Here is a 15,191-nt window from a genome sequence, read left to right as displayed (position 1 = left end):
GAGCTGTGTAGAGCTATTACTGTATAACTTGATTTAACACCATAAAATGTGAACCTGTTAAAATCCCTATAAATGATTTTTGTAGTAAACAGACTTGATTTAAAGCACCAAAATATAAATTCCTAAAGGTAATAAACTGAATGATTCAATCAAGGTTAATAACCTAAACAAAATCTTTTTTAGAATGTATTAAAACTATACAACTTTTTTTTTTTTTTTTTGCTTAAAATGTGCTTGAGCACCACCAAATGTTAAAGTCACAGTTTAAGAAGAAATCCCCCCCCTTTTTTTACCTCAGCCTTAAAATGGTTGAGATGAGCAAATAGTAAACGACACGAGACTTGTTCTTTAACAGCACCTTAAAGAAACACTGTGTAACACTGCACCAAGAGGAGGCATTTGATACTTAAAACCTATGCCCAATGGTTGTAAGGCCCTGCAACTCGCGTAAGGGCATAAGAAGATACTGTTATCACGTTATCCTTAGTTACTGTTAATGCTCTGCGTGAGGGAATTTGGTTGAACTCATTGTCTTCATAAAAAATATCTCTGTTTTCACTCGCTTGCTTTGTTTTCCTGCTGTTAGAGTTTAGCTGAGTATTCTCCGTTCCTAATCTTTCCGCTTCTTTTTCTTTTTCTTTCGCCCTCTCAGCCATCTTTGCTTCCCACATGGCTAAACCATGTTTTGGCTCATTTAAATTTTTGTGTTGGTAGAAAACTAAAGAAATTCTCGTGGGATGATTGCGGTTGGGTTTTTTAATAGGTGTGGTAGCATGGAGTTCACGTCTTGCACATTCAATTAAGATAGAACCATGAGAAGGTGCCACAGCCACCCCGCCAATGTCATCATCCAAAAAATTGTGCTCGCTGTCTGACCACAATTCCTCAGCTTTTTCTTCAGAATCAGTCGGTTGTCCCAGTGCACTGTTTTGCTTTTCGTCACCACAGTCAAAATCGCACATCTGTTCCCGATGGGAGCTGCCCTTTTCCATTGGGCATCCATGGGAACAGTCAGCTTCGTTTCCGACTGCATCCTTTGCCGGGGAGCTTAGCGGTACTGACAAATCACAAGAGCTGATCATCTGGGAAGGAGGAGAATTGTCTAACTGAAGCTGACAATTCTGTTTGTCTGGCTGATGTTCAAGTATAGTGGGCAGGGGGTCTTTATGGGCTGGGGGGCCTGGAGCAGTGACCTCTGGAAGAATCGGTGGCACGCCATTCATCTTCTCATTCAGCAAAATTCCAGTATAATCTTTGACCGACACATCAAAGTTCTTACAATTAACATAAGGTGTCACGTGAGGTTGCTTACTACTGCATTCAAAATACCCGTAGGGAACTGAAAAATCTTGTTGAATATTAGTCACTGCTGTTAGGCCAGGCTTATGTGCTAAAGATGAATAAGGATGTAAACTATCCACCTTAAAAGGGGAGGAAGCCGTGTACTGTTTTAATAGGGAGCAATTTTTAGTAGTGTTTGAAGTATGTTTCATGGCATAGAGGTGATCGGAAGTCTCCATTTTTATTCCAGGTTTTAAAGCATCTGTTTTGTTCCCTAAAAAAAAAAAAATGCACACCAAAGCATAAGTACTTCTCCTCACTTCGTTAATAAAATATACCTTTTGTAATATTTTCATACGTGCTCTCTAATATGGAAGATACACATGATGACTACAGATTTTTTCAAAACGGTTATTTTCAGCTTTTGGGGAATATCTCTACGACCGTAAGCGCATACATAAAACCTTGCTGAATTAACGCCTTAACCTTTTCCAGTCAGACTGCTGGTATATAAAATAGATAGGTATTTCCCAGAGGGATGAATAAAATAAACAGATAAAATGAAATAACCACTCAGTCCCGATTCACACAGCCCAATTCTACGCAAGTGCTTCCCAGCAGCTGACTGCTGGCCTTCAGCACTGCCCGGGCCAGCAGGAAGCACCATGTAAAAGTTTTTACAGAATTGATGAAATTTAGTCTGTCTGAAATTAAGCCTGTGAAACAATCAAAATTCTTGGCTGCCTTAACCCCATATGATGATTGAAGGGAAAAGTGTGTTCATACATTTTGTCCATTGCAGTAAAATAGTTACTGAGTTACAATGATTTGTGCATTAGCAAGTAACTACTCAGAAATTTTCTTTAAAAAAAAAAAGAAGCATCTGGCAACATACTCCAGGTAAATCCATCCTTACAGAGCTGCATCATGTGATTTGGCTGTCTTCCATGTAATTGCCACGCATTAATTATTTCAGATCTTTGTGGAGGCGTATTTATTCAATTTACATCAGCTCCCTAATCAATTTCTAGTCATGGCCCCCTGCAGTCGTGCTTGTTTGGGGAATGGTCTCCTCAAATGACTCATTCTCCTCATGGGTAAGTTCAATCCAGGGTCCACTGGAGTAATGGGAAAGAATTCCATCGACTTTGATGGGCTTTGCATCAGGCCCTGAAATTGCTTTACATGTGTTTTGCTGGCAAGCTGGCACCCCCCAGAGAGCTCTCGCATATTCTCATAAAAGACCGTCTCTGTCAGTGCTTCTTCTTTGTTCCATAAATACACAGAATGTTTAATTGCTTTACTGAATATAGAAGAACTATTCCTTCTTCTATTCTGTCTTCTAATAATTTATAAATAGTGATGGATTGAAAAACATTACTTCAATAGGAATGCAAAAAAGGCAAAGTGGGATAAATTACGGACACAACAGTTAGTATGCAAATACTGAAGTTGTGGAGGAACATAAGGAAACCGCACCAACTCTTTAAAAACCTCTTCTATGAAATCAAGCTCAAAGCATTTAATTTAATTGAGAACACCCCGCCAGACCAAGGCCTTCCTCCAAAAGACGTGAAACACAGCATTTGAGAATTGCACTTTCCATCATCTCTGAAGAGAGACCTACATTCTCTGAAAATCAGTTTTAACAACCCGCAGCGCTCTCAAAATGGCTGTGGCTCCAGCAAATTCCCCATCTCTTGCCAGAAGCTCCTTGCCCTGCGGGGCGAAGTAGCAGAGATTAAGAGAAGCTAATTCAAATACATGGGTAGAGGGAAATCAGGAATGGTTCAGATAAGGTGGCATTGCTCCCCAGGAACACCTCCTGTTCAAAGAGAGCCTGGCGCGCCTCCGCTGGGAGCTGCTGGCCGAAGCACCGCTCTGCTGTGGCCAGCTGCGAAACTGCCTCTAAGTTGGTGGTTCGTCTCCTGTTCTATCCGATACAGGCCAAGAAGAATTGCTAGTATTTATGGAGACAAAAATAACCTTTCCGTCTGTAAAGTTTATTTGTCCAGAATAATGTGGTTAAATGACAGGACTATATAAGGGAGGATGTAAGGCCTCTTATCTTTAATACGTTATTTCATAACACTCTAGGATTTCAAAGGCTCTCAGCATTAGCACAAATGTAAAAATTAACAGCTGTGCTGCTTGCTGTTGGCAAAAGGTGCACGACAAGTGCACCCTACTTAATACACAGAGTATTACATCCTACAAAGGACTTGGCACAGTCGAGATTCAAACCAAGTCTCCACATATGCACACCCTACCAAGCCGACTTAATCTGTCTCCAGCACTCAGAAAGTCCTCCTCACCACCACCTTTGCTGCCAGGTAAAGACAGTAAAGAGGACAAGAGAGTCCTCTCTTATCCCTTTTTAATTTCCAGTTCTCTGTCTGGTGAAGGCGTGCAGGTTAGAGGAGTCTCTCAAGCTTTCCAGGCTTTCCAGCGGGGAATACTGCAATGGCTTTGAAATGACGGTCAGGTCTCTTCCAAAAGCACGTACTACATCTACCTAACAGGCGATACGGCACAGCCGGCCCCGTGACGCCTTCATGGTCCTCCCAGGCTACTCCAAAGCGCAATCGCCTCACAGGGCCGAAACCATGACTGACGGTATATACCATGGTTATCTCATCTCATCTAACTGCACGCTCTCCATGTTCTTTTTAATATTTAAAAAGCCAAACCAATATTCTAAACTGTTGTCCTCATTAGTAAATCGAGTACTATACATTGTATACACCATTTATCAATACCTTTACAGTTGAAGCATAGCTAAGTATGCTTTTGTTCTTACATTAGGAGAAAATTTAATAGTAATCTCTGACTTGCTTAACGTACCTTTAGCGGTACTTTATTCACTGCTTACCTAAAACTATAGTCAGTATTTTTTTGCTTCCCCTAGTAAGTTTTTCTATTTTTTTTTTTTTTTACTCTTTTTCAGTCCTTTGTCTTTTATGTTTAAATGGTATGACCAGATTTGAATGCCACTATTAATATGAAGGGATCCTGATTTAAAGAATCAATTGTTTCCTCTGGTTTACCATCAGGAGTGACTACTGGACTGTCTAGTTTCAACTCCCCTGTCTCACAGGCCCTTTGATTTCGTTTCCATATTAAGCCTAACAATCTCAGCTAGACTAAAATTTTCCGTTCCTCAGGACTGAAATGATGCCTCCCACTGGCAGAATGGAAAGAACCAATCAATGACTGATCCCCTATCACCGCCAAAACACTGGATGGACAAGTACAATACTGTAGTATTCTAAATCCATAATTTACCGATCTTTGCATTTTACTGTGGGTTAGGGGCAGGGCAGCAGTGGTGGGCTGAGGTCTTCACCCAGCCATCGTCCTGTATGACCAGAGTAAACACATAAATGACGTGCATAAATGCTTCAAGTTATTTATCTCCCGCAGAGCTCACCACCCGGCCCTTTGCAAACCCGAACCTCCTCTGCCGCTGCTGCCCAGGCAGCGAAGCCTCTCTGGAACGGTTCGCACGGCCAACCACAGCAATACGTGCCATCGGCAGATTTGGGGGTTACAGTGTCGACATCTATTTTGAGGGATTCCACTGTCAAAACTTCCATGACAAAACCTGCGCTTCTATGATAGAAACTAAATATTTCTATTTACATGTTTATTTTTCCATCTCTGAACACTTTTCTCACTCATAAAACTATTTCTTCTTCACTCTGTGACTTACTTTTATCAGCAGCCCTTTTAAATTACCAAAATACTTCAAGTCCAAATGAATTATCTAAGTTGGCTTGTTTACACAGTTATTTTATTATTTTTGCATGTTCAAGGAATAAAGTTCTACGTTCCCAAAGCATACGGCAAAACTCTGGATATTGTACCATTTCTTAAAGGCATGGTTTTCAGATATCGAAGCCATGCCTGTTTGTAACTACAATGTCATGTACAGGTAGGCGGTTCATAGCTCTATTTCAGTGTTTCAAAACAACGTTCCAGTGGGATCAGACAATTTCAGAATTCCTAGCCAAACCAGAGCCCTCTAATGCTTCCAGGACTTCCAGTCCGCCCCGAGCACGATGGAAGTTATTAATCATTGCTTCAGAGTTATTGCTGGACGTCATCCTCAGCCTGGGGGGGTCCTTTTATATTTGTTTCAAAGCCTGGACCGTGTCTCCTAAGCTTGCATGTAGGTTAACTGAACGTCTGTCTAATTTCCTAGGGGTGTCCGTAATGCTGCTTTTCTTGTTCTTACTCCATCTTGCTATATGCAAAGTTCATTGGTTGCCCTGACTCCTCTACTGAGACAAAGCAGGGTGCTGAGTGCAAATTACGGAAATGTGTCAAATGGATTTTTTTTTTTTTTTCATTTTTCCTCCCAAAATGCAGACATTCTGCTAAATACATTTAACCATTATTCCTCCCCTTAAATCTACTACATATGTCTCAATGCCTCTCATGAAATAAAATTCAAAATTATAGCCAATAAACGGCAGATAGGCTACGCTTTAATTCCCTCTATTTAATTTTTCCCCTCTAGACACAGAATCTAAGTCCATGGCTTCCCCCACCTCTTCCTTCTTTTCTACTTCGCATTACTGCCACGTCCCATGGAACAGTTCTGTCTTCTAACGTATTGGTCCACAATCTGACCCCAGGTACCACAGCAGAAACCAAAAGCTCAGTCACACCACGATTCTGTGTGCCACCAACACAGGTTGTAGCGGCAGACTCTGGCCACGGTCGTCATCTTGTAGCAGAGCAAACACGGCACGCCTTTCACCTGGCTGCTGAGAGGTTCCAGCTCTCTGGCCCTTGCTAATAATATTTCAAGGAACAATTTGAGCAGCGCGGTCTTATTAGAAAAAACCTGGGGTTCTTTCGCAAACCCCTTGCTTTGCAGCAGCATCCATGCCATTGATAGGAAATGATCATCAACTCCGATTCCGAGAAAGCCATCGTCTTTCATACGAAATGGATAACAGTTCTTGTACTTACAAATGACAGAAATTCACGTCTGTTATTTAGACAAACATTCCTACAACAGTATTTCAAGATGATCCTACTACCATTACTTATTAGAATAAGGGAACTTGGATATATTTCACTGGTGCTAACACACCACCAACAACTTATTTTTGGGCGATCGCCTGTTTTTTTTCCTGTGCCAAGAGACAATATTGACTACAATGACTTGCTCCTTAGCCCGTAAAATGCAGAATATGCGAGTATTTTATAAAACTGAATATTAAGGAGCTTTTCCTTCCCCTCTCATGGGTAAGAGGCAACACAATATCAGAAGAGACTGGCAAAATTTAATAAGCACCACTCACCTAAACAATGCAGAGCGTTGCCAAGATTTTCTGGGGCTTCAGTTTTCAGCTTTACTGGTGTTGAATATTTTTTGTCTATTAATGGCTGCTTTTCAGTCGGGGTCCTCCTTGTGTCTGGTTTCTTTTTCTTTGTAGCTCTGAGAGGCTCCGCTAACATTCGTACTTCTCTGGGGAAAGCTGTGAGCACCTGTATGGCTCCGGCTTTTATCTTAGCTTCCAGTCCCTCTTCGGTGCCGAATTCATCCGTTTGTGAAATTTTGTAAAGAGGCAACACATGGAGCTGTTCATCGCTTGGAATCACCCCCACTCTCCGGTTATCTTCCTTCGTTAACGTACAGACCTGGCAAGAACAGAAACATTTACAAATACAACCACATACGTAAAATACAAAAGTTATTTAAATATTTAAGCAGTCATCCTAGACTTCATTGTTTTCTCACGTTTGATGGCCTCAATGCTATGGGTCTTTCAAATGGAAACATCTGACAAATATTTTGTTTGGTTTATGATGATGCAGAAAAATTATTGGTACTTGAAGAGTAAGACCAAGGCACGTGTCCCGGAGAGGAAAAAATGAAACTTTGGCTCTACTCACACTATCCACCAATATATGCCAACCTTGGTAAATAATCTGAGCTGTAAATATACTGTAAATTCCTGAGCATTCAGATTTTTTTTTTTGGTTTTATACATATTTGATGTTCAGATTCATTTTTAAGGACTAAAAATTATGCAAAAACTTAAAATAGTCTTTTTGGATTGAACAAGAAGTTTCTACGACATGGAACTGGTTTTGGTTTTGGCTGGCAAATAAGAAAAAAGCGCCCAGGAGTCACTGATACTGCTCTAGTTTTTTAGCAAATCTGAGCTCCAACTCCCTCCCTCTCTCTTTATACACACTGTCTTAAATTAACACCCTTCCCCAACCCTGCCTGCCTGCTGTAATGAAGCCACGAGACCCAGCAAATGTTTGGTTTCTCTTAGGCCACTGACCTACTTTCTGTTATTAAATTATGTGTTGTGAGATACTGGAGCCGCGAGGAGAATGCTGGGTAGATCCAGTTTGATAAGGGCACATCAGACACGTGGATAAATATTCTAACTTATTGCAACAGTTTTCTCACTATAATTTTGCCGAATCACTGCTGAACCTTTGCAGTATTTACAATTTTCAGCACTTCTAGAGTTCCGGCCATTGTTCACATTAGCCCTTCACCTTAAAAGAAGCTCTAAAACCAGCAGTTTGCTCACTGGTTTCATTCTCTGCTTTCCAAGGGATGGCGACAGTTTTACACGTATGAACACGTGTACGAAGAGTCACGCCATTTATAGCTTTATTGACTACATTCATGAGAGACTATACTGTTTTTCACCACAATACACTACATTACTAGAAATCCATGCAGGAATATCATGGCTTAGTTAAGCTGCTGTTTCACAGGGAGCTGCTAACTACACAGATAGAGGAATGTGAGCACCATCCAAGGATGAGATGATACTCCCTAAATGGAAACATTATCATTCCATCATTGTGTGGGCAGAATGTGATGCCCATCATAAACAGCTAATCCAATTTCCCAGAATCTTGCCACCATGCCTGACATTCCAGGGGAGAAGCATAAGATTATTATTTAGGGGGGGAAAAACCAAACATTTTTTATTTTACAGCACAGCTTTCACATAAAGGCATCACACAATTATTTCTAGAATAATAAAATTACACAATCACAAACTAAAAATCCTAAAATCAATAAGGTGGTGGTTAGGGCTTTATAAATAGCTATATGCAAAGCTTGACAGTTGCAGAGCAGCAAAAGGAGAAAATCTGAGGGGCACAGACAAAGGAGAAGAGCTTTTCAGGTGGCATTTTGAAAGGATCGAGAGAAGGGCTCTTAAGAAGGCAAAGTGAAGGGGCAATTAGAAGCTGATGAGTAGCGTTTACTGATGTGCTTGCTCCATGCGTACTTACCTCTACTGGGCAGCCTTTGGACTACGAGGAAGATTTAGAAAAAACAACAAGTTGTTCCATGAGCAGCGAATGACGCCTGGTTCCCTACGGACTTCTCCGTCCCCGCGCTCCCGCGCGCCCAACCCCAGCACCGTTACCCCTGCTCCCTTCCGTGCCCCGCTACCACCTCCGCTGGGCAGCCGCCAGCGCGAGCAGGGCCCGGCCGAAGCTCGGGGCCTCCCGGCTACCGGGCCAACAGCTGCACGCGGATCAACCGGGGGCCGCGGCCGTGAGGACCCTGCCACCTCCTCAGCGGAGGAGCTAACCTGCATCTGCCTCCCCCGCGCGGCAGTCAAATTTCACAACTTGGAACAAGAGGTTAAACATCTCCACAGACAGTTAGGTTTCTGCAAAGTTCAATGAAATCTGGTTAGAATTTGCCGGCAGATTCCAAGTTATTCAGGAAGGGTGCGAGGGTAGGACACATAGAGAGCACAATTACATATGACTCATGTTCTCAGAAAGCCCAGCACATCCTTCCCTTCTAAATTAAAAACAAAAGCAGTAATAAAAGAAGCACGGAGGCCTAGTTCCCACTTGTTCTCATCAGAAACTGTGCGATTCTCACTTGCCTTTTAAAATAATTCTGTCCCACCTGTCTGGACCCATGCACTAGTCTGAAAAATGTCCAAACCTTGAAGGTTCAATCCACAATCTTGCTATTTTGAAAATTGAGACCCTCATCCAACTTACAGTTCTAAATTTTCAGGCATTTCGCCAGACACTTTCATGGAAAACTGATCTTGTACATTTATCAGTCTTTTCCATAAAAAGATTTACTCTTAAAAATGTATTAATCGTCTTTCATCTGACTTATAATGAGGCAAAGGTAGATTAGCTCTACATTTTCACAATGCTCAGCCCAGGGGAGAGCATACAAGCAGAGACAAAACTCAAAGCTCGTCTTGGTTGAAGGAAAACGTATTTTAAGCAAAAATGAGTATTTGTCACTATCACAAAGCCAGCACCCCCTTTAGAACAAGAGAGCTCAAGAACTGTTTTGAGGAACTAAAGAAGATGAGGGCTGCAGTATATTGGCAGAACTACGTTGAAAGTATAGTCAACTCCAACACACACAATATATTAAATACTGAGTTAGAATACGTAAAATTAAAGAAATTCATGTATATTAAAAATTCTGTTGAAAACCTGAAGACCAGTACGCCTACAGCCTAAATACCATGACAGCAAATTTAATATATGTAAAATTTCAAGGTCAGTGTCCCCCACAATATATTTTAATAGAAAAGGAAGGACACAGTGGCAAGTGGATAACTGCAAAGTTAATGTTACGGGGAAACCAGCTATAAATTAAGGCCCTAGAGATAAGCTAGCAATTTACAGCTGAAGTAGAGTAATCCACCAAATGAGAAACATGCGTTTCAAAAGCCAGTCTAATATTCAAATCTGTGCAAAATATTCCATGAAGAAACTTAAAGGGAAGCTATCGCTGAGAAGTTAGAAGCGCCATTTTCCATTGGTACTGATACTGTGCTGCAAACGGACCAAAATTAAACCCGAACGTGAGAAAATCATGGTCTGTGTTAAAGCCCGTTTACACAGTGAAGCTGCAGAGCCTGCTACCCTCAGTGCTTTTTCCAGAACACGCAGCTACATCATCCAGGATGCTCAAAAGCCAAAGAAAACGTTGGCCAAGTGGTTTGTTTAGGTTTCCAGTGTGCTTGGTGATCAAAATCATTACCTATTCTGGGTTTAGTGATGTCATGGTAAATCTTGCATATTCATAAAACTTTTTTTTTTTTTTTTTTTTAATTTAAAATGCACCCATGAGCTCGATGCAATTCCCCCCACAGATCTCCAAAGAAACACCTGCAGCCACGCAGCTCCCAATGCATTATTCTGGGACTCTCTGATCTGCCTTTGTCCTCTTGAACTTCACATGTAGAAATGATGTAGCCTTTCCCACTGCGTTGTAAGAACAGGTGTTTTAAATTCAAGTTTCAGCAAAGCAATCAAACAGCCTTTCTACACTTGAAAGATGGAATCAAGTTTCCTGTACTCATCTTCCCTTCGCAGATGGAAAGCAGCGGGTGCCATTTGGGACTGAGGTGCTGCTGCGTCATCACCGCTTACCGTTGCAAGTACAAATAACGTTGCTTTTCCTTTACAGCCGAGACAAATGGTATCGTTTTATCGGCCTGTTATACCCCGAGTAAGCGTGCGTAAGTCTGAGGGTCAGAGAAGGGAACCCCAAACGTATTTTCCTTCTGACCCCTACATACACACGGAGGAGGTGTCACCCGGCAGCATTTCTGTACCGTATGCTCTAACACGGGTATGGCGCACAAACCAAACCACTGTCTGGGAGCTCGCAGGTTGGCAGAGTGAACTCCTAGTGTTTCTCCATTTTCACAATATAAAGAACAGTAACAGAAATCCTTCCTTTACAGCCCTGTGGGGTTTATCTTTTCTGCTTGCTATAATCTGAACCGCCAATTTAAGCATCTAGTACTTCTGTAGCTCACAAAGCAAGCTGTGGGCATGGTCCAGAACGTAGTCTAACCCCTCAGAGAGACATTCTGTCATTTATTGCAAAGGCATGGACCTATATGCAATGACCTGATGAGCTACAACTACAGAAATAGAGTAAGTTATTGGAAGAGCAGAGGATTATTTTTCTTTAAATAAATCAGGAACAGTTTGTTGATGGATTGCTGATGGACACTACTGAGTTCTGCTGCCAATAATAAATTTTATATTGTAGCTGCCCTTGGAGCTTAGATTTATCTTCCTCCCCTTCTTCCGCAGTGCCTGCTACAGACTGCGTGGCACCGACGATTACACGTAATTGCAGCTGGTCTCTCTCCTTCCTCGACCCCAGCGAAAAGGGCACCGTGCCCCATAGGCTGAGAAACACCCATATACATGCTACAGAACTAGCGAAGTCTTCATGAAACCATTTTGTTCTTGTCACTGTAAAACCCCATACATCAGTGATTTAAACGGACTCACACAGGTGTGAAGAATGTGATCCTTTGCAGCTAATCCAATAAAGAAACAAAAATACTTACATTTCACAGACTCCATTAATAACTATAAAGCTTTTCTTTGCGCGTTGCTCATTCACAGTCTAGCTTTGTTATCCACAAGGAACGCTGCACCCTAACACTGCAGTTGTAGTGTACATCAGTGGCCTCAGGAGAACATTAAAAGATGACAAAAGAGTCTGAGTAAAAGTGGATGGTACATTTATTGACTTAAAGGTTCTTAAAAAACTCAATTCATAGGCAGAAATTACTTTCACTTCGTTCAGATAAATATGTTAGTTTACACCTCTGTAGAACTGCCAAGTGTTTTCATTCTACTACAGAGCAAATGGGGAATATTAATTTTTATTTTTAGCTTTTGTACCAAAAAGCAGCTCTGCTAAATTCAGGGCATGATTTTGCTAGCCAGGAGAGACGTTCAGCAAATCACATCTCCCATGGTAATCCTCAATTTTTGTAAATGAAGGTGTACTACGCTATCTTGTATCTACAGAAGACCTTTTCAAGACTTCTTCCCCCAGTGCTAACAAAAAGGACAGCCTCATTTATTTTCAGTCACGTACAAATAATGCAGCTGATCATCAAAACATGTACACCCAGAAAAAAAAAAGGGAATGCTTTTCTGAAATTCTGGCACAGACAGAGCAGGGAAATCGTTATTGGCAGCTCATTAGCTAATATATTCTATGAAGTACACAGTAAACTCCATGCTTATCATTAAACTCATTTAAGTGCTTTGCTGAACTCGTGTCTGCGTCTGGTTTAAATAATTTAAACAGATTCTGTTTTTCCTTTACTTTCGGTGCGCTGTGCAGCATTCCTTTCATATTTGTGGTAAAAGTGAGTCACCAACAACTGAAGGGAGAAAATGAAAAGGTGTCACTTATGCCATAAGTAGCGGTGATAGAGCTGGCAGCATTCGGAAATACCATCCTAGAAGGTATTTATTTTAACCTTTTTAGTCTAGAGGAACTTTAGGTTTTATAAACGAAGATTTTTGTGTCAGAATAAGAAGGAAGGGAAGATATCTTACCAAAACTAACGAGGTGCAAGATGAGAAGTACACTTAGTACAGACTTTAAACTGCAAGGTGTGACTACCATTTTAAAAAAATCAAATACACAAAATACAAGAGAAAAACACTAAAGAGAGTTATGGACGTTTGAGGTTTGTAAGGCAGTGCAAATCATTCTCATTCTGTTTATTACCACCTTATCAGAAAACAATCATCTATACGAAAGCTGTCACCGCAGTTAGCTGTATTACTTGCACCTAGTACATTTTACAGACAACGTATGTCATAGTTAAGATGTAAATGACTCCTCCATCAGTATTACCAGTGACCTGTAAGAAACCAGTGTATTTTAAACTAAGTGGGTAGCCAAAGCAGCTTCTGGAACTAGAAGGGAATGCAGGAGGTGACCAGACAGATGCTAGAATCACACGTAGTAATTTATTTTTGTGTTCTGACCACTAGTTTTCCTATTTTATTACAGATTTGGTTGCAAGCTAAAATTAACCACCCTAATTTTGATCATCATCACACTGGTCTAGACTGAAGAAAGCCCAGCATGTCCTATCACCCTGTTTGCAAAACAAGAAAATTCTTTGCTTTAGGCTTCCAATATGTACCACTGTAACCGTACGCCTCGACAGACTAACGGAGAGCAAGCTCTCTACGTCCTGCAAATTGCACCCACGTCTTCTCACTGCGAAGGCTGTATATAGATCATCGGGTAACTCTGAACTCCAATTCACCTTCCAAATGCCCCAATTCAAGTATATAAATCAAGTGTTAACACTTGCAACGATTTCCTATTTATACATAGCCCTTTTTTGCAAGCATGTTAAAATAAAGAGATGTCAAATCTAAATAAAGAGAATATCAGGTATGCAGTAGTTATTTCTATGAGTGAGCTATCTGATGAAAATCAGATTCCAAGGTATAGTTTTCAGCAGTTATAATGATTTGATAATGTTCTGCAAGACTTACAAAATTTGGTAGAACTTGATAGAAAGACAATTTTAAGTCCTGGCCTACATAACGAGATACCTTACACAGGTTGTAATTTTCCACGCTGCTTAGATTTGGAATTACTTGCAACACACCACGTACAATCCATAGAAAGAAAATATCAACACCAGCAAGTAAAATCTGAAGCTGGAATAACATCAGATGATTACAGATAAATATACATCCGTAGAACTATTCCCCAATAAATTCCTCAAAAAAAAAAAAAGGGCTAATTGTCCCTCCACCCACTTCTGGCCATAAGTTACGACTTTTCTGGGATCCAATATGGCAGAATGAGTAGCAGACTCAGTTTCCATTTAATTTTGTCTTTAAGTTAAGAGGCAATGTAGCACTTAACAAAATATTATTATTTTCAGAGTGCCTAAATTAAATTTCATTTAGAAGTATACCATGCTGTTTATCATGAAAAGGAAGTCTCCTTTTCAAATTTGGGATCTTCAAGAGGTTTGAATTCCTATGCTTCGGAAGCTTTGAAGTGACTGTACTTACACATGAGCTTACTCATAGCATCGTACTAATATTTTGCAAAGTACGCTTCCAGCATTTTCTTATAAAATATCTGCATGTAAGTGGCATTCAATGCTAGGAAAAAATATTAATCTATTCAGGACTGGCATTCCCGGTGAATTCCGAGACCTGCTTCCATACTTTAAAGCAACAGATATTTGCCCAACATACAAGCACAAAATTAATATTAAGCAATTGTTCAAGTCATTTCATTGCTGTTACAAACAAATGCTAAATGTTAAGTATAAATGCAGCGTTTTATTCAATCACAACAACATAATAATTCAATTTTCATTTCCAAGTTTAAAAAAAGACTGTTTCTAAGCAGGCAGAGATTTTAGATGGATTTTTTTTCTAGATACGCATCCTTTGACAGAGAAATTATTCTTGAATCTTACCTCCACTGATGTACAAGAATTCATCCTAGCTGTTTAGAGCATTACAATGCTCTAACAACTAAAAAACCCGAGATTGTCAGTTTTATTTTATCTTTTCTCTTTTGAGATTGTCTTTTCTTCACAACTACTGTCTCAATTTCTAAAAGATCACTTAACTGACTAATTCCCAACTGATCTTCTCACTAGCAATCCAGCAAAGTCTTTGGTACAATCACCACATCTAAGAAAACCACATCCGTGGGCCTTCTTTTCATACTGAGCCTTAAAGATCATCACAATCACCTGACTCCACCTCCTGCCCCTTGGTACCGTACTCCCTGCTTTCTGGCTAGTAACTGTACCAACACGAATCATAGAATCGTTTAGGTTGGAAAAGACCGTTGAGATCCTCAAGTCCCACCGTAAGCGCACAGTGCAAGAAAAAGTGAATTTGATGAGAACTGAGCCTGGGGGAGGTAAATGAATAATGAGTTTGGTTTAGCTCTTCCTCTACAGAAGTCCATACAGCTCCTCGGTTGGATCATTATTTGCCTTCAAACATCAAACCTCTACTGTGAATAGCTTATCTGTCCTACGGCCAGTCCTCTCCAAAGGGCCCGGGTGTCTTAAAAGAATTAAGGTGCTTTGTAGGAAGGCTCA

The 15,191-nt window shown here is 40.6% G+C and overlaps 1 protein-coding gene across 1 annotated transcript in view; it reads right to left on the bottom strand.

Moving 5' to 3' along the window:
* Positions 1–305: 305 nt before the first annotated feature.
* TET1 (tet methylcytosine dioxygenase 1) overlaps positions 306–15,191 on the bottom strand; it is a gene marked incomplete at its 5' end in the record, with an annotated part of 62,399 nt that continues 47,513 nt past the window's right edge. The window contains 3 exons of the mRNA XM_082308698.1: positions 306–1,555; positions 6,597–6,936; positions 8,566–8,586. Of these exons, the coding sequence (XP_082164824.1) occupies positions 414–1,555; positions 6,597–6,936; positions 8,566–8,586 (1,503 nt within the window). The 3' untranslated portion in view covers positions 306–413. The remainder of the gene's footprint in view (positions 1,556–6,596; positions 6,937–8,565; positions 8,587–15,191) is intronic.

The sequence above is a fragment of the Platalea leucorodia genome (assembly GCF_965183815.1).
Source record: "Platalea leucorodia genome assembly, chromosome: 4".
In the NCBI taxonomy this organism is placed as follows: Eukaryota; Metazoa; Chordata; class Aves; order Pelecaniformes; family Threskiornithidae; genus Platalea; species Platalea leucorodia.
Note: the sequence above shows the minus strand (reverse complement) of the source record. Positions and strands in the feature narration are given on the sequence as shown.